The sequence below is a fragment of the Zingiber officinale genome, chromosome 7B (genome assembly GCF_018446385.1).
Source record: "Zingiber officinale cultivar Zhangliang chromosome 7B, Zo_v1.1, whole genome shotgun sequence".
In the NCBI taxonomy this organism is placed as follows: domain Eukaryota; kingdom Viridiplantae; phylum Streptophyta; class Magnoliopsida; order Zingiberales; family Zingiberaceae; genus Zingiber; species Zingiber officinale.
In genome coordinates this window covers 113,900,329-113,927,172 of record NC_055999.1, presented here as the reverse complement: position 1 = coordinate 113,927,172, position 26,844 = coordinate 113,900,329, and the positions used below count along the sequence as shown (strand labels likewise).

The window sequence follows — 26,844 nt, the reverse complement described above, 5'->3', positions numbered from 1 at the left end:
TCGGATTCAGCTAACCTATTTAGACTTCTTCTGCTTATTATCTGAATGATCTTGAGTGTAACTATACATTCAGAAATAATAGGCAATCATTTGTTTTTAGAAATGAAAGGTGGTCTAAAATTAACTCATTCATCAACACCATCATTGGATTTATAGGACTTCCCTGGTTTCGACCGTGTCAAGATTTTAAAATTCTAGATAATGTAGGTCTATTATCGAGTTTGATCAAAACTCGTTGATGGCCTTAGACACCCCAGAATCTCTTCAAACAAAGTTCATTACACTCCTAAGAGTCTCCTGAGTGTAACTATAACTACATAAATGAATTTCTCAACCTAGATAGAGAACTATTGTTTTTGAAATTGGCATAACTTTGAGACAATTTGACACAAACTCATTAAAGGATGTATGACAATCATACTCACTCACCAACAACATCATTGGGCTCTCCTAGGATTCCTCTTGTATAAACTATGATGAGATTTTGAAATTCAAGACATTATAGCTCCTCCAAGAAGAATGAAAATACAGACCAAAGTGGATCCCATATTCTTCAAGCACTCAATAAACTCGGAGTTTGAATATCCAATCTCCTCCAAGTTACCAGATTTCTGATATGTGAGCATGAAATCCTGTATTCTTTACAAATATCACATAACCCTTTTTATGAGTTTCAAATGATTCGATCTAGAGTTACTCAAATATTTGTCTAGCATACCCACTATGTAAACAATATTTGGACGCTTACATACTTGAACATACATGAGAATCCCTATTACTAAAGCATAAGAGAATTCCTGCATTTTCTTTATCTCACGTTCAAGTTATGGACATTGTTGCAAGCTAAATTTGCCACCTTTTGTCATAGTTGTGTCACCAAGTGCATAATTTTGTATGTCATACTGATTGAGCACCCTTGTAGGTCTTTTGTGATAATCTAAGTATACATCTTGAACAATCATGATAGATCTATATGCATCACTTAGATCCTTTATTTTAAAATGACCAAATAGAATTTGCTTGGTTTCATGCAACAAAACCTTATTATTTTTTGCCAGCAAAATATCATCCTCATATACAAAAAAGTGTAATGAACTTGAGGTATATGCATTGATCAATGATATTCTCCTTAAAATCAAATGAAGTAACCACCTAATTAAATTTCCTATACCATTGGCAGATTGTATGCATTAGATTAAAATGGATTTCGTTAAGCTACATACTAGATGCTTTGAGCCCTTAGATTTAAAGTTTTCAATCACACCATATATAGATTCATTTTTTCTCCATTGAAAATTAAAATTTTTAAGTCCATTTGGTGTAACTCTAAATCATAATGAGCAACGAGTGTTATAATTATCCTAAAAGAGTTTTTCGTTAAAACAAGTGAGAAAATCTCATTATAATCTATTCCTTACTTCTAAGTGAATCATTTGATAATAAGGCAAGCCTTATACTTTTCGATATTGCCTTCTGATTCAAATTTGGTTTTGAAAATCCATTTGCAACCAATCAGTTTCACTCCTTTAGATAATTCTATAATTAAGTTTTGATATAGTAGACAATTTTTTATGGTTAGTCTAGTGGTCTTGGTCTCCTCCTTGAATCATTTGCTACTTTCCAGCATCTTCTCAATTTCATTGATAAGGAAGTACCCAAATTTAAAGTTGAAAAATTTTATATTCGGCTATTGTTGTTGACAGTGAAAAATTAGAAGATTGGAGAAAGATCAAGAAATTTGTTTGAGCTATCATCTTTCTTGCAATTGAAGCAGAAGCTTAAAGTGCTCTCATGGGTGAATATGTTGCAGAAGCATATCTTTGAAAAGAAAAAGTACATAAGGAGAGAGACAAGGGAGAGAAGCTAAAGGGAGAGATCAATGAGAAATTCCTAGATAAGATGAAGACTAAGATGGAAGTCTTGAGAATGACATAAACACTTGTGGCTAGTGTTGGATCGTGAGAGTCAAGAGGAGGAGGGGGGGGGGGGATTTCGATTGATTTAAATCTTTTCTTATCATAACATACAACCAAACAGAGATAAGCAGCGAAATAAAGTAAATACAAGAGACATGTTCAGTTTTACTTGGTTCATAGCCCAACCGACTACTACTCTAAAGCATGTGATCCTTAATCACTTTTATTGGACAATCCACTAAATAATTAAATTGTACAAGTAAAAGATGCAGTTACAATAATATGCAAGTACAATGAATATACAAACAATGAATGAATATGATGAAGGATTGGTTGTCGGAGAGTCGAAGTAGTTGGAGCTTGCACACACAATATCTGTAGGAACAGAATGAAGCACGATGAAGAGTTGTGTTTGGTTCGAAGCTTGAGGTCTTCTTTTATAGACACGACTCAGTTGACTAAAAAATCGTTCAATCGGCTGGTCTGTTCGGTCGACCAATCTCTCTATTTGTCGACTGAACCTTGCTTCTTGTTTGCTATGATCCAAATTGGCCTGCTTGTCTTTTCTTATTTTTATCGGTTGACTGAATCCTTCTAATCAGTTAACAGAACCTGATTTCCTTTCTTGTCTTCTATAGTTACCAAATATGGATCAGTCAACTGATAAAATGTATCAGTCGACAAATAACACTAGTATTTCCAAATTTTGTAGAACTCAGATCGATACTATGCCATGCTGACCGGATCGATCGATTGAACGACCTATTCAGTTGACTAAACCCTCAATCAACTCAAACTTTATTCAATTTGTAAAATAAAGTTAACATAATAATAATATAATAATAGTCCTATAAAATAAAGTTAGATAGATATACAAGTGCATGAATGAGACAATTAGGATTGTTTTAATCTCAGCTTAGATACCTCCGTTGGTTTCTTTAGTTGGATCAACTTATAAGGTTTGTCCCTACCAGGACACGACCTCACCGCACTCCCTCCAGGAGCACCTCAATCACCTGCCAAGCATCTAGTTCTCCAGACTTGTTTAGACTTTCTCTGCTCAGTATTTGATCACCTATCCACTAAGACTTTTCCTGTAATACTAAATTAGTACAACAACAATAATAGTAATGCATAATAGTGTTGGTAAACTATACTTGGATTTGCCAAAATCCTCTGGTTCGGTCAACCACACAGAGTTCACTCTCCAAGACTTCTTATTACCAAGGATTATCTCCTCTTAGGGGTTTCCACTGCTTAGCCTCACTCACCAAGACTTTCAACTTCTTGACTTCACTCACTAGGACTTTCACCACCTAGCTTCACTCACTAGCGGCTAGCTTCACTCACTTGGATTTTTCACTGCCTAATTTTATTCATCAGGACTTTCACCTAGGTCCATTTAGTAAGGCCTACCTTTATTCATTAGGACTTTCACTTTGCTTGGAGTTCACTCCTCCAAGACTTCTCACCTGCCTAACCTCTAGTTAGGACTAGTCACTCGATAGACTTCTCACCCCTTTGCTAGTCATTCTATCAACGTTGACCTGATTAGACTCCAATAAATATATTGTCAAACAAACATCAAAATCCTAGAAGTCAATTACACCAACAACCAATAGAACACTATTGAATGCATATTAGATTAAAGCATTGAAGGAACCCTATTGACAATGAAATCTTTGGTTGTTAGTGATTCATGATTTTTGTAGTTGATTTAGAAAAAATTGTGAGCTTTGTAAAATGATTATCAAATGAATAAAAATTATCTATTCACATTTTGATTGTATTTTATAATTTTTTATTTCTATTTTAAATTATCAATGAATTATGACAATGTGTAAATTTTAAATTTGAATTATATATTTTAACTAAATATTAGTAATAATTGTATGTTATTTTAACTGCAGCGTTCGATGTGTGCTTTGAATGTTGTTAACTGTAGCGCGTGGCGCACACTATGAATGCTCTTAACCACAATTAGTGTCGCGCGCTGTGAATGCTCTTAACCACAGCGTGCACTGCGCACTACGAATAGTCATAACCACAATACACGACATGTGCTATTGATGTCTTATGACTTTTAACAGCTTGTAGTTGTGCAACATGTGATGCGTGCTACATATAATATAATTGTGGGCTGCGAAAAGTCATATTTGTTGTAGTGATACACCATTGTCAGACATATATTTCATCTCTTCCTTCATGATTGTGATCCACGTTTCAGAATTAGGACATTATTTGACTTATTGGAAAGACATATGATCACTTTTTTTAGCCTATATTAAACTCGTGCTCTTGGAGATAAACGACATACTCATTTGAAATTGTTAGTCTCCTTGCTCTTGTTGATTGTCTTAAAGGCACTTCTACTTGAAGTAGTTGAGACCCTACCACAATCATAGTAGGTGATACCTCACCTTGAGTGGATGCCCCCTCCATTTGTCTTGGAGGTAGTTGAAGGATCGAAAAACGTACTAGAGGGGGGAGGGGTGAATAACGATCATGCCTTTTTCACATTTTTTGTAAAACTCTGACTTTTACTTGGTTTAGAGCCTATGGTGACTCCTACTCCAAGGTTTGCCTTCATTGAGTGCTTTCGATAGACAATCCACTAATAACTTGAATATTACAAGAGAATACAGAATTTAAAGTGAAAGTAATAAAAATAAGTATACCGACAACTTTAGAATAGAAGATTGAGCGTCATTGTTGGAGTAGTGTTTCTACGTTGTAAAGAGCTTTTTGGAGTAGCACACAAGCACAGGAGTCATAGAGAATTGACGTCTCAACATGCTGGTCGAGCCCCCTTATAAAGGGTAATCTAGGTGCCTCTATGCCTTTGAGCCGCCTGGACTAGAGTTGATCTGATCTGAGTTCATCGTAGCTTATCTACTTCTAAGCGCTTATATCCCTTTGAGGCACCTCGGTTGTTGATGTGGAGAGCACTGAGTCGAGCTCCTCCTTATCGACTCTATATATCTTGTCCTAGGCCCCTCAATGTTAGAGTGTATACTGAAAGCCTACGCTTTTGTAGACATTTATTTTGAAATAAAGAATCACATTTGGTCAAATTATCTACATATGTTTGTAGTTATTCAATTAATTTATATTATAGATAACATAGTATGTGGTGTCACATACAGAAGATTATGTTATCAGTACCTTATAAATTATAAACAGTAGCTCACGACCAAGATGGAAAGGAACAAACCATTGGAAGGTCGTAGTGTAATTAGGTATTAGTTTATCTTAACTATATAATTACACTAGTACACTTAGAGTGTATTGAGTAGGACCATCAGAGGTCGTTTCTTTTATACTGACTTTATAAAGGGACAAAGACCTCAGTTATTATGGAAGTGTGTGCTCTTAATCCTAATATAATAACAAGCACATATATTTGATATTTATTTCTTTAATTTATCAATGGGTGAGATTTAGTTCGATAAATCAATAAGCCCGATAAGTTGGGAAATGATATCACTTATAGTGTGTGTTGTTGATTATAGAAGGAAACTGTGTCCTAGTGATCTAGGTTGATAATGTCCTTAAGAGGAGCTCATAAGGATTGTCATGTTAAACCCTGCAGGTGGACTTAGTCCGACATGACGATAAGGTTGAGTGGTACTACTCTTGGACTAAGATATTAATTAAATGAGTTGTCAGTAACTCACTTAATTAGTGGACATTCGACATCTTAAACACAGAGAGACTAACACACTCATAATAAGAAGGAGCCAAAAAATGTAATTTGGGATTGGTGCGGTAGTTTAATAATAGTTCTCTAGTGGAATGAATTATTATTGATAAAATTAAGTTGTGTGTTCGGGACGAACACGGGATGCTTAATTTTATCAGGAGACCAAAATCAATTCCTCCTCTCGGTCCCTATCGTAGCCTCTTAGTTATAGAGTACTATACCCACCTATACCCACCTTCATACCCATGGTGAAGGGGTCGGCCAAGCAAGCTTGAGGATCAAGCTAGGGTCGGCCAAGCCTTGATCCATGGGTGACCGGCCCTAGCTTGAACCCAAGCTTAGGTGGCCGACCCTATTAAATTAGAAAATAATTTTAAATTAAAAATTTTCTTATGTGGAAGATATAATTTATTGGAGAGATTAAAAATTAAAATATCTCTTTTATAAGTTTCTACAAAAGATTAAAGAAAGAGATTAAATCTCTTTCCTTATTTGTAGATTGAAAGGATATTTTATTTTTCTTCTTTATAAATTATTCACATGTTGAAAAATTAAAACTATAGAAATTTCTTTTTAAAAACCATGAAGGGATTTTAAAAGGAAATTTTATTTTTAAAATTTCCGAAGACAAATAAGGAATTTTAATTGTTGATTGAAAATTGTCTTGTTTGCTCTCCATGAGGTGGCCGGCCATAACATGATCTATTAGGAAATTTTATTTAATTTTTCTGTAAAATACCGGAAATAGACGAATATTAATAAGGGAATTTTTCGAAATTTTTGGAAATTTTTTGGGAAATTTTCGGAGCTCGTACGGACGAGTTAACGAGGATAAAAACGGGACTCGGGAAAGACTATTTAGGCTACCCCAATTTAACGAGGAAATGTTTTATTTTCCTTTTTATTTTCTTTTCATTTTCCTTATTTTTCTCTTCCCCGTTTCCTCTCCACGCCCGTTTCTCCCCAAAACCGCAGGCGACGGTTCCTTTCTCCCCTCTTCCTTTCCTCTTCGTCACCGAGCACTTCACTCTCCTTTCCCTCTCGAGCCGCACCACTGACACCTCCTTCCTCTCGCGTCTCCCGATTGCCATGGTCGACGCCGGTAGACAAGAGCAACGCCGAGCCCTAGCCTCTCCCCTCCAGCGACACCGACCATCGCAGTGCTGCCGACCTCTCCTGTGCCGAGCATCACGCCGACGCTGACGCACATAACCTTTTCGTCGTGCCCTAGATCTGCAACGCGCTGCCGCCTCTTTGCCCTAGCCGAATCCCTTCTACCGCCGGCAACCCGAGTCTCTCCCAGCCGCTTCGCATCAGAGGAACCTCACCTTCTGCACGGAGGAGCCGAGCCCTAGTCTCGCCTTCCGTGCCCTTGACTAATCATCGGGCCAACCTTTTACATCCACTGGTTGCCAACAAAGGGAACGAGGGGCTCCGTTTCAAGTAAGGTCAGTAGGTTGTTGCTTCTGTCCAGTAGGTGTTGATTGGGGATGTTTGACATAGAGAGTAATAGCTTCTTTGCAGTGTCAACCACAGATTTGTGGCAGCTACTTCTTCCGGCAGCAACCTCCTCTAGCAGTAGTAAGGTAAGGAATGGAAGATTTATTTGTAGCAACATGCTCAGGATTTGAACTAGGAAAGGTTAAGAATAAAATATATTCGAGTTTATTTGAGTAGGTTGGTTATATATAGATCTGATCAATTGAATAAGGGAAGGGTTAAGGTTAATGACATTAACCCTAATTTATCGTTAGACTTTATTTAGATAAGTTGATGATTATTATTTAGGGTTTTGCCCTAATTTAGGGTTAAAGAATTTATTTAGCTATTTATAGGAATTTAGCTAAATAATCATATATCTATTGGATACAGGACTTTGACGCGAGACGAGTATCTCGATGTCGGATTTAGGCATTCCTATTGGAGGCGGGTACTTCTGACTTTATGTCGTTTGATATGTATAGTAGTGAATTTAACAAATTACAATAATTATGTTCCTTATCTGTTTCGGTTAGTCACTACTCGATACTTGTTACATGCTTGGTTGATACTTGTTTTGCATATCATGTTATTTCTTACCTGCTTATACATGCTTATAGGGGGTAGTGATATACCATTCTTCACCATGTTCAGGACCTAGGTTTTATACCTTGTCTTATCTGTGCACCTTTGATTTGATTCATTGACCTAAGGTGCACCTTCTATATACATATGGTTTAGCTCAGGATATTTCCATGGTTAGTGCCATGCACCATTCGCATGATTGCATGCTGTGCGATAGTCCGCTCTATTATTGTTGAGCACATCGCTAGTTACATGGATCTGGACACACCACCACTCATGGGTTAGTGGTCGATTCAGGCAGAGTGTGTTGCAGCAGGGACTCTGTTTGGCTTCGTTGGTCCGCTCATGGGTAGTGTGACGTAGCGTGGTAGCCGACAGAGATTCCTCCCCGTCATTGTGTACCGAGAGATGAGAGCATTGCGCTCCCCCATTTATGATTTAGGGTAGGAGGATAGGTGTACTCCGACAGCATCCCGTCCACTCGGTCACTCATCAGGAGCAGTGACGACAGAGTGCACGGTTGTCACAACCCTACCCACCCTGTCTCACTATTGTGTGTGAGATGGTTGACTGGCGTCAGGGGTGACCAGGACGCATCATTGGCATCATACGCATTGATGCATTTATTTCTTGTGATTGTGTTTGCTGCATTTATTTGTTGCATATTGGTTGGATGCCCATGCTTGACATGCATACATGATTTCTATACCTCTCGGATTGTTTATCCTTGTACCAGGTCCTGGTTAGTACAGTATTCTCCTGTTTATTTTTGTTTGCATTTACCTTTATTACGTTAGGAGACTGTGCGCATGATTAGTGCTAGATGTTATTTCCTTACTATGTATATCAGCTGTTACCCGTTGAGGAGTTGACTCACCCCGTGAATATTTACTATTTTCAGGTTGATGCTGTCAGGAGAGACTTCCAGTTGCTAGTCCCCTGCAGTCCACGAGGACGAGCGTTGATCTTGTGGTTTTCTTTATTAGACTGTATTTAGACTTGTTACGTTTTGATACTTGGATCTTGTGTATGGATTTGTTTTTACATATCGATGGGTTTGGATTTGGATTTGTTTTACTACATGCCTGCCTAGACGGCAGAAGAGGTAAGTTGATTTGATCGTCGAATTTGTGCTTTATGAGTGTAGTGGAGTAGGGTTGTTTTCGAGTCATCGTATTTCTGTTCTGTTTGTTTACTACTAAACTGCGTGGTTGTGTCAGCCGAGGCTGAAAATTTATTAAACTGCATGGATGTCTATATGTTGTGGTTTGTTTATTATTGTTATCTATTCCAGCCGCATGTGGCTGAGGTATATGGTGATGTAGTAAAGTTTCAGATTGTCCACCGTACAGGGGAGATGCTGTCGAAATTTCTTCGGACAGGAACTCCTCCGGGGCGTGACATTTTCTTAATTAATTCATGTCAAGGAAAGTTAAGGAAATTTTATTGTAATTAAATTTCCTTATTTGCCAAAGCTAAGGATTATAAAAGAGGGGGTTTTGGGTGCTTTCAAAGTGAATAACCTTTATTATTTTCTCCCTCTTTTCTTCCTTGGTGTGGCCGGCTCTTCCCTTTCTCTTCTCTCTATCCTTGTGACCGAAACTCTCTTCTCTCTTGGAGATCAAAGTGTGGCCGGATTCTAGCTTGGAGAAGAAGGAGAGAAAGCTTGCATCCCTTGGAGCATTGGTGGTGGTTTCTCTTCATCCTTGGAGGTGCTCTTGTTGTGGCCGAACCTTGCAAGGAGGAGAAGAAGGTGCTTTGGTGGTTCCTCATCTCGGAAGATCGTTGCCCACACAACATCCGAGGTTAGAAGAGGAATACGGTAGAAGACCTAGATGTTTTTGTTTGTAAAAGAAAAGGTATACTAGTATTTAATTTCCGCATCATACTAGTTTTATTTCTTTGTAAAAATACCAAATACAAGAGGCATGCGATTCTAGTATTTCGAATTAGTTTTCGATGTTGTGTTCTTTTGTTTTTCTTTTCCTTGTGATTTAATTGTTCCTTTTGGTTGACCTAAAGTTATTTAAAGAAATTAAATATTAGCTTTCCTTAAAAGGCTTTGTCTAGGCGGTGGTGGTTGTTCCCATATCCAAGAAGGCCATGTGCCTCGCCATGCAGTCCTGGAAGTCAATTTTGGAAATTAATATTTAATGAAATTAATAACTTAGGTGATTTGGATCGAACGTGTTAAGTTCCGCAGGAGATCCAAGTCTAAACCTAAAAGAACAAATAAATTAAACTTATGATCAAACGTGTTAAGTTCCGTAGGCGATCCGAGTTTAATTTAAAAGAACACATGGTAGCTAGGAAAAGGTTCAGACCTTTGTACAAAATTTTTGTACAGTGGAACCATTAGGTTTTCCGAGTAGCAACCAACACTCAATCCCTTTAAGGCACTTGGATCTGACGTGTGTTGACCAATTGGAAGATGCTACCTCACCGCCCTCTATAGTGCACCGAGATGATAGAGGCGCCTAAATACCTTTTAGGCGCCTGTATCAGCTTGAGGCACCTAGATCTTTCTAAGCATCTAGATTAGCTTTTCCATGCTCAATATTTTCTGCATCACATAAGTAGCACAGAAAAAAAAGAATAATAAAATAATATTATTTGACAATCTCGGGCTCTCTTGGCCTAACTTTCATATTTCCTATGAAACCCTAAGTCGGACCTATTATTTTGTCAATGGGGAACGTGTCCTCACCTACTCCTCTCAGGAGAGATTATCTTTTGTCAAACACGTGTTTGAACTTTTGCTCATCATCTGATTTTGACCTCTGAGACGTCCACTAGAATTCTCAACTCGCCTAGACTTTCGTCTGGTGTCCACTGTTGGGGCAATTTCCCTAGGTCAAGTTTGACCAGTTTGACGAAGCTTGAGTTGAGTCAAGCTTGAGTTGAGTCAAGCTTGAGTTTTGATGTTTGACAATATAAGGAGATTACTGGAGCAATCGTCCAGTTATGGAGATGGTCAAAGGGTTGACCAGGTTGATGAGAATACAAGTCAAGTAGGTCAAGGTTGACAGGAGACTTGACTGGGAAAGTCCTAACTGGATGTTAGGCATTTGGAAAATCCTAGTGAGGAGCTAGGCAGGAGAAAGTCCTGGTGAGGAGCCAAACAACGGGAAAGTTCTAGCGAGGAGCTAGGCAAGGGAAAGTCCTGGTGAGGAGCCAAACAACGGGAAAGTCCTGGTGAGGAGCCAGGCAAGTGGAAAGTCCTGGTGAGGAGACAAGCAGTTGGAAAGTCTAAGTCTGATCTTGGCAAAGGAGAAAGTCCTGGTGAGGAGCCAGGCAATTGGAAAGTCCAAGTGTGATCTTGGCAAAGGGTGTAAGTCCAAACATGTGGTCTCGGCAAGGTAAGTCCTGGTATGACTTGACAAGGAAGACCCAACAACTAGGATGAGGTCGAAGGAAGCTCTTGAAGGCAAGGCGTGAAGGATGGGGAGATATCCGAGGGACACAAGGCTGATGGAGGAGGCTAGAAGGCTAGTTCGAGGTTGGTTGGGTGTGGCCAAATGCTAGGCATGGAGACCCAATAGATCACGGTTGACTGGAAGTTGGGTTTGGGACTTTGGACCTGAGTTTGAGTCAAGTTCAAAGTGTTCAATCGATCGGGTGATCGATTGAACAGGGTCCAAATAGATCGGTCGATCGATTTGGACTGTGCTGCGATTGTGGGAAGGCCCAATCGATCGACCGATCTATTGGGATGTGAAATCACGAGCACAGAGGCTTTCCCAATCAATCGGACGATCGATTGGGAGCTGCCAATCGATCGGTCGATCGATTGGGCAGCAGAAGCTCTCACGCGGACGCGAGAACACAGAAAGGTGCTGAATCGATCGAGCGATCGATTCAGGAAGTCCCAATCGATCAGTCGATTGATTGGGAAGTGACCGTTGCACAGGATGCAGGTGATGGACGGCTGCGATAGAGTGGTGCTGACGTGATAATCGATTGGGGTTGATTTCAATTTATTGGAGGCACTGTATATAGCCTGGGCGGAGCGTTTTCTTCGCTAGAACTTTTGTTCTTCTTCCCGCGATCTTCAGCGATTTTCACGCGAGCTTCTTCCGATCTTCACCGCCAGTTCTTGAGGCGCTTAGGGTGCATTCCCAAGGTTCAAGAGGCAACAACAAGCAATAAGTAAGCAAGAAGAAGAGTGTATTATAGTTATATCTTGTATTTTCTTCTTGTGTGAGTTGTGTTGTTGTGTGTTGATTTGTACGAGGCTTCTCCGCCTCCCGCTGCGATCGAGAAGGAGTTGTTATTAGTGGAGATAGCGTGTCGTGTGTGGATCTTTGGATTAGTCACCTCTTCTTGAGGTGGATACCAAGTAAATTCTAAGTGTTAGCATTGTGAGTGTTTGTCTTCGAGTATTCCACTACACAACAACAAAACGAAGCAAACCGATGCAAGCGCGACGAAATGCTATTCACCCCCTCTCTAGCGGGCATATCGGTCCCAACAACAATCCCAGGACTTTCGCTCGATATTTTCGATCTACCAAGTCTTCTTCCCAGTCCACTCAACCAAGATTTTATGTCAATCCCTTGACTAGGATTTTATGCTCAATCCCTTGACTAGGACATCTTTTCCTAGACTCAATTAGAATTTTTCTGTACACTTAGTTCAACTTGTTAGATCACAATGACCCTTAACTTTGAACATTTTTCATTATCAAAACATAAGTTTAATTAGATGATACTTCCAATACCAATAGTGGTATAGTAATATCTTGGTTCACTACTTCTGAATTTGTAATTCTAATAGTGTTGGAAATTATTATCCTATCGCTACCAATTGCAGCAGTAGTAACCATAGTAGGAGTCACTACTTTCCTTTTCAAAAAGTTATATTCCTTACTTTCATGCTTCCACAATCCTCAATAAACTTAGTATTTCCCATCTCAAAAAAAAAAAAAAAACTTATTTGAGGAGTGATAAAACTTGAAGCCCCTTGACTTTTTCAAAATAGCTTACAAAATGATAGCTAATAGTTCTTAAATTCAATTTCTTTTCATTAAGCCTAGCCTCAGTTGAACATCCCCAAATGTATAAATGACTAAAGTTAGATCTTTTACCTATCCATAATTCATAAGGATTCTTTGTCACTATTTTACTAGGTACTCTATTCAATAATTAAACTATAATCTTAATTGCTTCATCGCATAAAGACTCTAATAATGAAGAAAAGCTCATCATACTTCTTACCATATCTCTTAGGGTTCATTTTATCACTCAACAACACTATTCTGATGAGGATTACCAAACATGGTATACTGAGCAACTATCCTACATTTAGCAAGGTATTCAATAAAAGGCCTAAGATATTGTTCTCCAAATTTATCATTTCTACCATAGTCATCACCATGGTCAGATTTCATGGCTTAATATTCTTACCTAGTTGATTTTCAACTTCAGCTTTGAAGAGTTTGAGCATGTCCAAAAATTACAACTTCTCATAAATACAGTACAAATAATTATATCATGAATAATCATTTATAAAACTAATAAAGTATACTTATCATTCCATGAGACCTTAAGGAATGATCTACGTATATTCATATGTATTAGTTCCAAGGTTTAATTACACCAGATTGCACCTTTATTCCTTTTGTTAGTTATTTTTCCTTTAATACATTCTATGAATATATCAAAATATGTCATATCAAGGGATTCAAGAATTTTTTATGACATCAATCTTTCTAGACGTTGTTTAGATATATGTTCTAATGCCTATGTCACAACATGGAGAAACTCTCATTTGTCAAATTTCATTTTGCACCTATATTATGTATATGCATTATTTTATTGTCATTAAAAGGTAATATGTTTAATCTATATAACTTATCAATCAAAGATCTAGTACCAATCAAGATCAAATTTTGGAAGATACTAAATTTTTTCATTTTCAAATGAACCAAAGTAACCAGATTTATCCAAACAGGAATAGAAAATCAAATTTTGTCAAAAAGAAGATACTATAAAAGTATTTTCCAAATTCAAAAATATATTAGTTCTCAAATAAAGACTAAATATTCCATTTTAGTCTTTTTACTATTTCTTGTATAAATATATCTTTCACTATCCATTGATAGCTGACTCTTAAGACAATATTGCATAGTGACACTTACATAATTGGTAACATTAGTATCTATCAATCAAGTATCATTAGGCATAGTAGCTAAATCGACTTATGAACTAATAAAGTTAAGAAATATACCTTTCTTAACATATCAGTTGGAGTATTTAGGGCATTCCATATAATCAGTCTTCTTGCAAAATAAACAAGTAAGTTCCTAATCTTGTTTTTTTTTTCACCTTATGGTCTGAAGTCCTAAAACCTATAGTTTGCTTACCCTTACCTTTGTTATTGGTCATCTTTCTTTTCTTGCTCGTACGTTGATAAGTGTATTCTCTTCTTGCATACACTAAGCAATAAGCTATTTAAAGTCCACTTTTCCTTTTGAGTATTGTAGCTAATCTTAAAATAAGTGAACTATGCAAGGAGAGTTATCATGACTACATGCACAAGGATGTGTAAGACCGAGAAGGCGATGGGGGTGGGGATGGCGGGGAGGGAGTTGGGGGTTGAATATAACACATTTATAATATTTTCTTTTCGAAATCAGAAAGCAACGGAAAATAACACAAGCTAACACATGTGGTTACTTGGTTTACAACCCAATGGCTACTATTTCAAGGCTTACGATCCCTGAGATCATTTTCAGATAGGCAAACACTATAATTTCTCCTTACAAAAAACCTTCAGTGGTGGAGAAAATCTTTTACATATATAGAGAATATAGTAGCAACAATTATTACTCTAATATAGTGAAATGCAATATATATAAAATGTTATCGACAACTTATATGATATAAGCTTAGTGTAGGTTGTCGGATGTATACTGGATGTAGATGCAGCATGGACAAGTAAGGACGAGTAAGGCTTGATTCAGAGAGTAGAAAAATGAAGAACTTGATTGAAATTGACGTTGAGCCTCAAATCTAGAGCTTGTTTAATAGCCCCGACTAAATCTCTAGATCAGTCGACTGAACCCAAACTTTCCTTGCTTGTCCGATCTGATCATATCAAATCATCGCATAATCCACTTGATTGATCGATCGATCCTCCTAATCGATCAACTGAACCTTAGTGTTCCCTTTGCTATCTAATCTCATCTTATCTGATCCTTTGTTTTCACATAGGTTCGTTCAACTATATAGTTGCGCTTATCTTCTTATGATCGATCAACTGAACCTCCTTATTTGATCGATCGAACCCTTTGGTTACCTAAAGACTCTGTTTTTCTATAAAACAAAGTTAGTGGTATAGCAATAATGATAGTCCTATAAAATAGAGTTAGAAACATAATAATAATGCATGTTGTATATGGATAGTAAAACTGTTTGATCTCGACTATGAAGTCCGGGTCAATTTCTTAATTGGATCAACACCTAAGGTTACGTTTGGTTGGGTGTAATGTAATCTAACTTGTAATGTAATCAAATTTGTAATGTAATGCAATGTAATCTTGATTACATTACTACGTTTGGTATGTAATGTATGTAATATTTGATTACAAGGGTGATTATATTTTTTTATCTGGTGTCCATTATTTTTTATAAGGAATGTAATTCGTATTATTATAAAATGATAAAAATATCCTGCGACTTTTACCGACGGTTACCGCACCTTTGCCGGAGCTTGCGGCAACTAGCAGCCGCCGCCGTTGGCCTCCTCCGTCGCCATCGACAACCGCCGACCTCCGCCGGCAACTGGCGATGACCGCCAGCGGCAACGACGGTCGACGGTGGTGGGCGGCGGTGGCCGACGTCAGTTGATGGCGGCGGCCGACAACGACCAACGGCGGTGGGCGGCGACCGCGGTGGACTAGGGGTATATTCAATATTTAAATTTTGGTTAAACAGTGATCTCGTAATGTAATCAGATTACATAGTATTTACTTTGTAATCCACATTACAAAACTTTACTACCTTTTGTAATCCAGATTATATTACAAGTTTAAAATTAAACCAAACAAAATAATCAACCTTGTAATGTAATCCTGATTACATTACAAACAAATTACACCCTACCAAACATAGCCTAAGTGTTTTATCCCACATTGGGGCGCGTTCTCATTGTCTTCTAATCTGGAAGGTCACTCCAGTACTTATCTTAGTTACCTACTAAATATCTTATTCAGCTGACTTGTTTAGACTTTCTTTATTTAGTGTTTGATTCTCCTGATCCACTAAGACTTTCCTACAATGCCAAATTAGCACAATAGATTGAAGTAGTAATGCAAAACAGTTTGCAACACTATACTTTAGTCAACCAAATATGTTGATTCGGTCGACTTGCGATAGACCGAAGAATGCCCGATAGGTTACTCTTGTTTGGAGTTCACTCCTCTAAGATTTCTTATTACTTAGGGTTTACTCTCCTAGGGGTTTTCCTTTTCTAAGCATCCAATCATCCTTGACCTACTCGAGCATTTTCCTTGCCAGACATCCGGTCATCCTTGGTATGCTTGGACTTTATCTATGTCAAATATCAAGTCAATCTTGACCTATATATACTTTACCTTTTCCATACATCTGATCAACCGTGACATGCCTAGATTTTTTCATTAATAAGCATCCGATCAACCTTGACCTATTTGGATTCTTCCCTTGCTCACTTGCCTAGGTCAACCTTGACCTATCAGGACTTTTTATTAACTTTATCAACTTTGACTTAATTACTTGGCCAATCTTGACCAAATCTCAATAAATATATTGTCAAATAAACATTAAAACTCTAAAGGTCGATTGCACTAATAAGATACTTTGAGATATTTCTAACTTAGTGCCATAAATCTTGTTACTAGATTGAGTATTTTCATAATGTTTTCTCTTATGTTAGCATTTCCTCCATACCACATTGAGACAAGTTTTATAAGAATAGTAGTTGTCTTAGCCTTTTTATTTGAAATGAATTGGTCTGCAATATATATTCTAGGAAATACTTGTGATGCAAGAAGATCCGTTGATTATTATTATTATTATTATTATTTTACTTTGTAGGTATTGAAGGTATTTTTAGTATTCTGAGTAATATTTGTCTTTTATATATATATATATATATTATTGTGAGTCCGTTTAGGGATTTTAGAATTATCAATTTTTTTAATTAGAATTATTTTTTTCTTTACAAGTTAGGAAATTGAGTTATATATATTGAAATTTATTTTCTTTCTTTGGTCTTAAGGTTTAGAATCTATATAAGGATATGCTTAGTTAATATTTAGGAAAAGATTTTTAGTTTAATAATATTTTTGACAGTGAAGTTATTTCACTATTTCTTGATATTCCTATTTGAATTAATAGATTTTAGAAGATTATTTTAGGTATTTGCATGCGAATCAATGGATTCAATAATCCATAGGATAATCGCTATTTTGTTCTCCATCAGTTGGCATCTGAGCTATAGATCTCATGGATGGTCATCATGGTTATGATTGTGGTCATGATTAGTAGGTTCTGATTGAGGAAACCTCACACCATGGTCATAATACCCAAGACGAGATACTTGAAGATCTACAAAGACAATTATCCTAGTATCTAGCGGTGCAAGATTTTAAATAGTTTATGATCTACGAGATACTTGAAGATCGAAATAGTTGATGATCTAGTTTATGATGAAGACTAGACCGAGATAATTAGCGATCCAGTATATGATGATGAAGTTGATAAGGTTCCTTGTGAAGATGACTCAAAGAAAGAGAACGCTAACAGTGATGCATCTCCAGTAATATTCCAACAAACATATTGGAGCCCCAGGGCGCTTTCTATATGTTCATTGACTTCAGTTCCTATTATGGATTTGAGGTTGAAGGTTTTGAAAACATTGAAGACTCCGAATTCCTTGGCTGGTTCTTTTTTGACAAAGCCCAAGTTGCACTTGTTCTAGGAGGAGCAATTGGAGATAATAAATGCATTCAGATTTCTTATGCTGCATCTTTGTCAACCTTGCAAGAAGCAATGAAGAAAATAAAAGAAGACATGGCTCTGCTCAAATCACCTGTTGCTAACTCCATGTGGCTGACCATATCCTTGATGCTTTATCTCTTATTTCGATGAGATAACGAGGTGAAGCAAATATAAAGGAGATTCTAAAAGGATATCTTAGCATGCATATGATACCTCCCCATGCAATGAGTTTTTTTGTATATATGGATCTCATTTATCGCAGCAGAATCCGTCAGCAACAACACCTGACGACAGTTCTCTCACTTTTATCGAGTTGATATTAGATGATCTTTCATCTTGCTACCAATTGACACTACTCTAAATTCGAGGACAAGTTTCTTTCAACTTTGGGCGATTGATGTAGAACCGTTCGTAAATTATTATTATTTTTTGTAATTTTCATTTTTTTAGGTATTTAAAGTATTTTTGGTATTTTGAGTAATATTTGTCTTTTTATAGTTTTTATATTTTGAGTCATTTTAGAATTATGAGTTTTTTTATTAGGATTCCTTTCATTTCTGTACGAGTGAGGAAATTGTGGTCTATATTGAGATTTATTTTCTTTTTTTGGTTTTAAGGTTTAAAGCCTATATAAGGGTATGTTTAATTGATGTTTAGAAAATATTTTTGATAGCGTCATTATTTCTCTATTTATTGGTATTCCTGTTTGAATCAATAAGTTTTAGAAATTTTTTTTCGATATTCACATATGAATCATCAGATTCAATAGCCCGCATGATAATCGCTATTCTGCCCGACGTCAACTTGACATTCTCCTTAGGAATTGAGCCTTTGATAGATTCTAGAATGATTAACTTTATGATCATTAGACTTATGCGGTTGGATTGATCCCATTTCTCAAATATAGTCTTCTCTTTAGCAGGGCTTTCACTAGTTAGAGGTGCAAGACGATTCTTCTTGAATGCATGGTCTAAATCCATATAGTCTAACATAATTATTATGTGTTCATTTCATTTCATAAAATTAGTGTCAATAAGCACTGGAATGTTGTTGATGTTGGCAGATATAGTGTGCGCTATAAAATAAAAGAACTAAGCAATTTTCCTTTAGGTAAATTATCTTCGGCATAGATATACATCTATCTATATAAAATGTACTAAATTTATCTAATAGTTATTACTTTGATGATTATATTAGTTCAACTCAATAGTAACATTTGTGCAAATAGATATAACACATAACACAAATTGAACATTAGCAATCGACTTATCCTCAATACTAGTTGAGTGATAAGTAAATAGTCAACTACGTAATATACTATGCTCAAGTTGAGTGAACTAGTCGACTACCTAACTTGTTCATGCACAACAGTCAGAGTTCTCCAATCGACCGATAAACATATTGTTCCCAACCCATGCACAACAGTCGAGTCTGTTAATCAACTAGTAAACTTTCCATGCATGGTTCGCACATGTAACTCAACTGCATTAGTCGATTGCATTATTACAATCATAATTAAAAATGACAATGATATATATAAATGGTTTATAAATATAGTTATGATCCTCATACAAGAATATTGGCCCCATGATATATTTTTAAAAGCATACCGTGTTCGACTATGAAGGACTTAAATTTGAGACTTTATGGCATGATGAGACTGAGAAACATTGAAGAAGCTTACACGACATGGAATGAGTCCGATCATAACTCTCTAAGTCCATCAACAGATTTTGACCAAAAATTATTGATGGATATAGGAGACTTTAGTTTTAAAATTTTACCGTGAGATAAAAGAGATGAATATATAGAAGGTATGCATGATGTGCAATCCTTATCTTGAGACTCATAAGCGAAGTTGTAATTGTGTGCCAACTGACACAAACATTATGGTCCTAGTTTCAGAAGACCAACACCACTGTATAGTGTTGGACTTTGGAAACCAACAACACTGTAGTGTTGATCTTAAAAAATCAACATCATATTATTCTATTTTTCTCATATTGGGGGGGGGGGGGGGGGGGGTTGGTTTTTGAAGATTAGCAACATTATGATATTGTTCTTATAAGAACAAGACCATTGAGTTTTGAAAGTTTTAAAATCTTTCAATAACTATTGTGAATGCCTTAAAATAGTAAAGGATGATACATTTGGACTCCGATGCATCTAATAAACTCACAGGAGTTGAAATGAGTCCAATCTGAATTGGTGAAGTCCATTAATGAGTTTTGGCTGAAATCCATCGATAGATATATGAGACTTTGATTTCTAAAAAGTTGATATGTAATAGAGGAGATGAGTATGTAGAATGTATTTATAGTGTCCATTCTTAATTTTCACATCTCTAGGATATATTATATGTATGTGTCAATTCCCTTAAAGTCTACAACACTATAGTGGTGGTTTTAGAAAACCAGCACCACAGTGTAATGTTGACATCACAAAGTGTGGTATTGATTTTCGAAGATCAGCACCACTATGCTACTGTTATTTGAATAATAACACCATAGTGCTCTAAAAGTTTAAAAACTTTTGATCAGTGCTAGGAATGCTTCGAGATAATAAATGAGGACACATTTGACTAAAAAGCAATGAAAAATCATATAAAACTTGGAATGAGTCCGATTGAAATTTGTTAAGTCCATTAGTGAGTTTAGAACGAAATTCATTGATGAAAATAGAATATTTTAGATTTATTAAGTTTTAACATGAAAACTTTACATGGAAAAACTCTTAAGGAAATTCTTTTATGCTATAATCAATATAAATAAACAAGAACTTTTGGTATAATACATACATGAGAAAATGTCGAAGAGAATTGATGAGAAAATGTCGAAGGAGTTGCTATAATGAAACTTTGATCAGTCTTCTTCAGAGAACATTAAGTCTTCAAAGTTTAGTGACATCAAAGTTTTAGATCACCTTTTAGAGTTTGGTGACGTTTTGTTCTATCTTAGGAATCAGAATGGGAATGAGTATCATAGTATTATGGAATGAGAATGGATATGAGCTTCGGTATCATTCTTAAAAATAATATTTGGTTAGTTGAATATTTTCAATCGGATAAACTTAAATTTCTTTTTTTTTACCCTTAGAGAAAAATAAGAGAAAAAATGAGATGGAAGAGAAAGTTGAATGTGAGAGAAACATATGATAAGAGAGAATAATGAGAGAGAAAGTGTGATGGAAAAAAATGAAGAGAGGGAAAGTGTGATAAGAGAAAATGAGGAGAGAGAGCATGATAGGAGAGATTGAGAAAAGAAAAAGTATGATGAGAGAAAAAGTGTACTGAGAGAGAAAGAGTAATGAGAAAAAATGAAGAGAGAAATTATAATGAGAGATTAAGGAGAGAGAAAGTATGATGAGAGAGAATGTGTGATGGGAAAAAATGAAAAGAGGAAAAGTGTGATGAGAGAAAATGAGAGAGAGTGTGTGATGGAAGAGAATAAAGAGAGAGACAGTGTGATAAGAGAAAATGTGCAGAGAGAATATGGTAAGAGGGATTGAGGAGAGAGAAAGTTGTTGGTGCGGTTAGCACTAATGGTCTAACTCGGGTTTTGATGAATGACAAATCGGGTTAAGTTAGGTTTGTTGTAATCTAATACTCTGACCGAGTGTACAGACGAAGTCCAGACAGGTCGACGGACTGATCGGATGTCTGGCAAGAAGTCCAGCTAGGTTAACGGGCTGACCGGATAGCTGGCGAGAAGTCCAAGCGGGTCGACGGGCTGACCGGACGCTTGGCGAGAAGTCCAGACGGGTTGAAGGGCTGACCGGACGTCTGGCAGGTGAGTAAAGGTAAGTCACTGGAAGGGAGTGACTGTGAGGACGCGTTCCCGAGAAGGGAACATTAGGCGTCGATCCGGCTTAGATCCATTTCGGATATCTAAGTCGAGATCATGACTAGATTCCGGTCTCGGAAAGACGGAATCTAAGTCATACTTTTTATGTCAAACTTATGAACTGTGCTAACACTCTGTTTTGCAGGATATATACTATTTATTTGCCTCGGAGTAACCTTGTCTTGCAGGAAAGCTGATTTCTGGAGAAAGGTGGTCCGGGCGCCCGGGAGGTAAGTTTTATCCCGATCGCGCGTCGCCACGTGGAGCTCGCTGGTTGGACCTGCCACGTCTCACCAGGGCGCTTGGAAGAGATCCGGGATGCCCCGAGCTTCATATAAAAGAAGGGGCAGGGGTGGAGTTTCAAACACAACTCAGAACTCTCTGCTCTATTGTGCTCCTGCGATGCCTTGAGGCTACTCCGACAAAGCGCTGTCTTCAGTTTACTTCTTTTCAGTTTGTCGGTATTTTCGTTCTATTAATTCTGTACCTTGTTTGTAATATCTTTCGAATTGATAGTGATTGCCCAACGAAAGTACTCGACGAGTGCGGGCCTTGGAGTAGGAGTCGACACAGGCTCTGAACCAAGTAAAATCGAACTGTGTTAGCCTTGCCTTCTTACTTTGTCTTTACTTTTCCGCTGCGCTTACTCGAGGAAAGTTTTAATCGATATTCACCCCCCCTCTATCGAACGCTTACGATCCAATAAAAGTATGGCGAGAAAAATAAGAGAATGAAGAGAGAGAAAATGAGGAGAGAGTGTGTGATGAGAGACAATACAGAGAGAAAATGATAAAGAATGTGTGATGAGGGAGAATGATGAGAGAGAAAGTATGTTGAGAGAGAAAGTGTGATAATAGAATGAAGAGAGATGAGAGAGAACAAAGAGACAGACAGTATGAAATAAAAAAAAATTGAACAAATATACTAAGAGTATTTTCGTCCAAAACTTAATTCTCATTCTCATTCCATCAAAATCCAAGGGAGAGAGTGGGCTTTATCTAGACCTAAGTTTTAGGTTTCATTCCAAAACCTTGATTTCATTCCCATCAACCAAACACAAGGTTTGGGAATAAATCCATTCCCTTATTTCCAAACCCTAAACTAAACGTCACCTTAATCTTTCTATCGAATCTTTCCTCTATTGAAATTTCACTGAAATGTGATGGAACAGTGACATGTAAAACAAGAATAGGTAAGTTAATCACATGACTAAGCATTACTTCATGCATTCAAACCCATGAGAGCTTTTATTTAAATGTGGCTCGGGATAAAATCAAGATAAAATATATTTTTTAGTTAGGATCGTAAATCAACTAAACATTAGTAAATAAATTTGATGTTTAACTTAATAAAAATTTATTTATGTTCATTCAATACACAAGATCAATTAAATAAATAAACTTAAATATATAATGTTCAACTAATATTCATAGATAATAATCATGAATCATGTTTATTAATAAAACTCATTAAAATACTAAATAAATAAATTTTTTTAAAATAAATAAATTAAAATTATTAAATTTAATAATCAATCAAGTAAGCAAAAATTTCAAGTAATAAATAAACTTGAATTAAAAGCTTCATAATATTTAATCGAATCAACTTAACTCAAGTTCATAACCAAAATAAATTAAACTAAATTTAAATGATCATTTGAATGATTTAATTCATTCAAATTGACTATTATCTTATCATTTAAATACCCAAACTCTAGTTTTTAGACATTTTCAAATCTCAATGGGCAAATCAAATCCCACGTATCAGAGATAGAGAGTCCGGGACAATCTCAAAAATTTGTCGTGATTTAAAAATCAAATAAAATTTACAGGAGTCATTTAAAATTATTAAAAAATAAAAAATAAAAAATAAAAAACACTCCCGCATGCTTATCACTGGCACTTGAGAGAGACTTGCTCGAACATCTTCTTCTTCTTTTGCCTTCTTTTGCCTGCCAGCCGTAAGCCCCAAACCAGAGGCAGAGGCAGTAGCAGCCGACTAATAAAAATGGAGATCGATCTCTACCTCCGCTCTCTCTTCTTCCTCTTCCTTTTCTTCCTCCCTTCCATCTCCGCCGTCGAACTTCTTGACACCTACATAGTACGCGTTGACGCCGACGCTAAGCCCTCCATCTTCCCTACCCACGCCCACTGGTACGAAACTTCCCTTCTCGCCGCCACTGCCTCGGCCGATGGCATCACCGATTTCCCCCCAGGTGGCTTCCTCATTCATACTTACTCCTCCCTTTTTCACGGCTTCTCCACTCGCATTTCCCCCTCCACAGCCGCCTCCCTCGCCTCCACCCCGGGCTTCCTCGCCGTCTTGCCAGAGCTCGTCCGCCACCCTGACACCACGCGGTCCCCGGAGTTCCTCGGTCTCCTATCCTCCGACCGCACCGGCTTACTCGCAGAGTCCGATTTCGGATCTGAACTCGTCATCGCTGTTGTGGACACCGGCATCACCCCCGGCCATCGCAGCTTCGCCGACAGTGACCTCGGCCTTGCCCCATCGCGGTGGCGGGGTCAGTGCGTCTCTGGCCCCGGTTTCCCGGCCTCCTCCTGCAACCGCAAGCTCATCGGGGCGCGTTACTTTTCCGCGGGGTACGAAGCCACCTCCGGCCGCATGAATGAGTCCGTCGAGCTGCGATCGCCACGGGATACCGACGGACACGGCACCCACACCGCCTCCATTGCGGCGGGACGGTACGTCTTCCCTGCCTCCACGCTTGGTTATGCCCGCGGCGTAGCTGCTGGTATGGCCCCCAAGGCCCGCCTCGCCGCCTACAAGGTCTGCTGGGTCGCTGGTTGCTTCGACTCCGACATCCTCGCGGCCTTCGACTCCGCTGTTGCCGACGGCGTCGACGTGGTTTCCCTAAGCGTTGGAGGCGTCGTCGTGCCCTACTACCTCGACGCTATTGCTGTAGGTGCCTTCGCTGCCGCTGAGGCTGGCATCTTCGTCTCTGCCTCTGCTGGCAACGGCGGTCCCGGCGGGCTCACTGTCACCAACGTTGCTCCCTGGGTAGCCACCGTCGGTGCTGGCTCCATGGACCGCGACTTCCCTGCGGACGTCAAGCTCGGCAATGGTCGCGTCCTCCCTGGCGTTAGTGTCTACGGTGGCCCCTCGCTCGACTCTGGCCGTCTATATCCACTGGTTTATGCAGGGGTCGCCCAAGGTGCTGGCGACGGCTACTCCTCCTCCTTGTGCCTTGAGGGATCCCTCAACTCGGAAGCTGTGAAAGGGAAGATCGTTCTCTGCGACCGCGGCGTTAACTCCCGAACCGCGAAAGGAGAGGTCGTCCGCAAGGCCGGCGCCGTGGGCATGATCCTAGCCAATGGCGTGTTCGACGGAGAGGGCCTTGTCGCCGACTGCCACGTCCTGCCCGCCACCGCCGTCGGTGCTGTGGTGGGCGACGTAATTCGCAAGTACATCGCTACATCCACTTCCAGATTCCCTGCCACCGCCACCATTTTGTTCCGCGGCACCCGTCTTGGCGTTCACCCTGCGCCGGTGATCGCCTCATTTTCCGCCCGCGGGCCCAACCCCCAGTCTCCGGAGATCCTGAAGCCGGACCTAGTCGCACCAGGGCTCCATATCTTGGCGGCCTGGCCACACAACGTCGGCCCCGCCGGGATCCCATCCGACCAAAGGAGAACAGAGTTTAATATTCTCTCGGGCACGTCCATGGCATGCCCCCACGTTTCAGGCCTCGCAGCCCTCCTCAAGGCGGCGCACCCGGACTGGTCTCCGGCAGCCATCAAGTCGGCCCTAATGACCACCGCCTACGTGAAGGACAACAAGGGGATGACAATGCTCGACGAGTCCACTGGAAATTTCTCCGACGTGTTCGACTTCGGTTCCGGCCACGTAAACCCGCAGCGCGCGATGGACCCGGGCCTGATCTACGACCTCACAGCGGTCGACTACGTCAATTTCCTGTGCAACCTCAACTACACGCAGCAGAACATCAAGGCGATCACGCGGAAGGCGGCGGATTGCCGGGGAGCAAGGAAAGCGGGGCACGCCGGCAACTTGAACTACCCTTCCTTCTCCGCTGTGTTCGCGGAGGACGGCTCAAAAAGAAGAATGGCAACGCATTTCATTCGGACCGTGACAAACGTAGGCAACGGAGCCGCAACATACAGAGCGACGGTGCAGCAGCCGGAGGGCAGTACGGTGACGGTGGAGCCTATGGAATTGTCATTCCGGCGGTCAGGGCAAAAGCTGAGCTTTCTGGTGAGGGTGAAGGCGGAAACGTGGGAGAAGATGGCGCCGGGGAACTCTAGAGTCCGGAGTGGATCGCTGACATGGAGTGACGGAAGGCATTCAGTGAGGAGCCCCATCGCCGTCACAGTTCAGGCACCATTTTCATGATGCAAGTGGCTCGACCACCACCGTGAAGAAGCTGCACGATCAATCCGCCCCTAGATTTTCAAATATGCTCGAATATGTAGAAAAAGTTTCCACTTCTCGTTTGCTTTAGACTAAGACAGTGCGCGATAGTGCTCATATATAATATATATATGTATAAATTTCATGAAACTGAGCAAGCGGATGAAGCAGAAAGAGTAAAGCAGGAAGAGGAGAACGATAGTCGTTCTTGTGGTTTGTCATGTAATTTTCTGCTGTTTCCAAACAGCTAGCTAGCCCATGTTCGGTCTTCTGTTTTGTGCTGCGTCGGGTGACTGGTGGGTCCCGTGGCTGGTTGTCATGATGGGGTGGAGAGGTGCATGTGGACAAGGGAGAGATTTGGCTTAGTGTAATCATATTCCGTTTCGAAATTATGTGAAAAAGATAATCATGCATGGTGAAGCGAGAAGTGAAAGGGCGCGTACCAGCTGGATCTGCCGATCAGCAGTTTGGCCCATCTGGCGCATGGCACCAACAGCGAGTAGTGGGACTGGGAGCAGGCTTATTTTGGAATCCCTGTCACTGTGCTATGCTGCCTCCGCCACAGACTCACTGACCCATACCGAAGACCACGACAAGATCTACAGTTGGGCTAGTATCACATTAGTAAAATGCATTTTTAACCATTGTTAAATTTTGAATATGATTTTGGTATATTTAAAAAAAATATGATAGCTACTTAAATTCAATCTGTTTATATATTCTGAAATATTTTGGCCCAAAACATAAGAGTTGATAAAATTTCAATTCAATCAACGTAAATTATTTAAGGGACTGGATCTGTATCACGGATACGAGTCTATTCATCACTGTGCTACTGATAAAAGAAATAACAAACCATAAACTGAACTTTATTTTAATGGCTACACACACTCTTTGACAATTTAAAATGAGGAGCTAATAGTTATAGTTGAACAAGTATTTATAAT

General features: G+C 39.0%; 1 protein-coding gene across 1 annotated transcript; it reads left to right on the top strand.

The window, feature by feature from the left end:
* The first annotated feature begins 23,394 nt into the window (after positions 1-23,394).
* On the top strand, positions 23,395-26,168 carry LOC122006991 (subtilisin-like protease SBT1.5). The gene has a single exon (XM_042562712.1). The coding sequence runs from the start codon at positions 23,516-23,518 to the stop codon at positions 25,877-25,879; it is 2,364 nt and encodes a 787-aa protein (XP_042418646.1). The 5' UTR covers positions 23,395-23,515; the 3' UTR covers positions 25,880-26,168.
* The last annotated feature ends 676 nt before the right edge of the window (positions 26,169-26,844 follow it).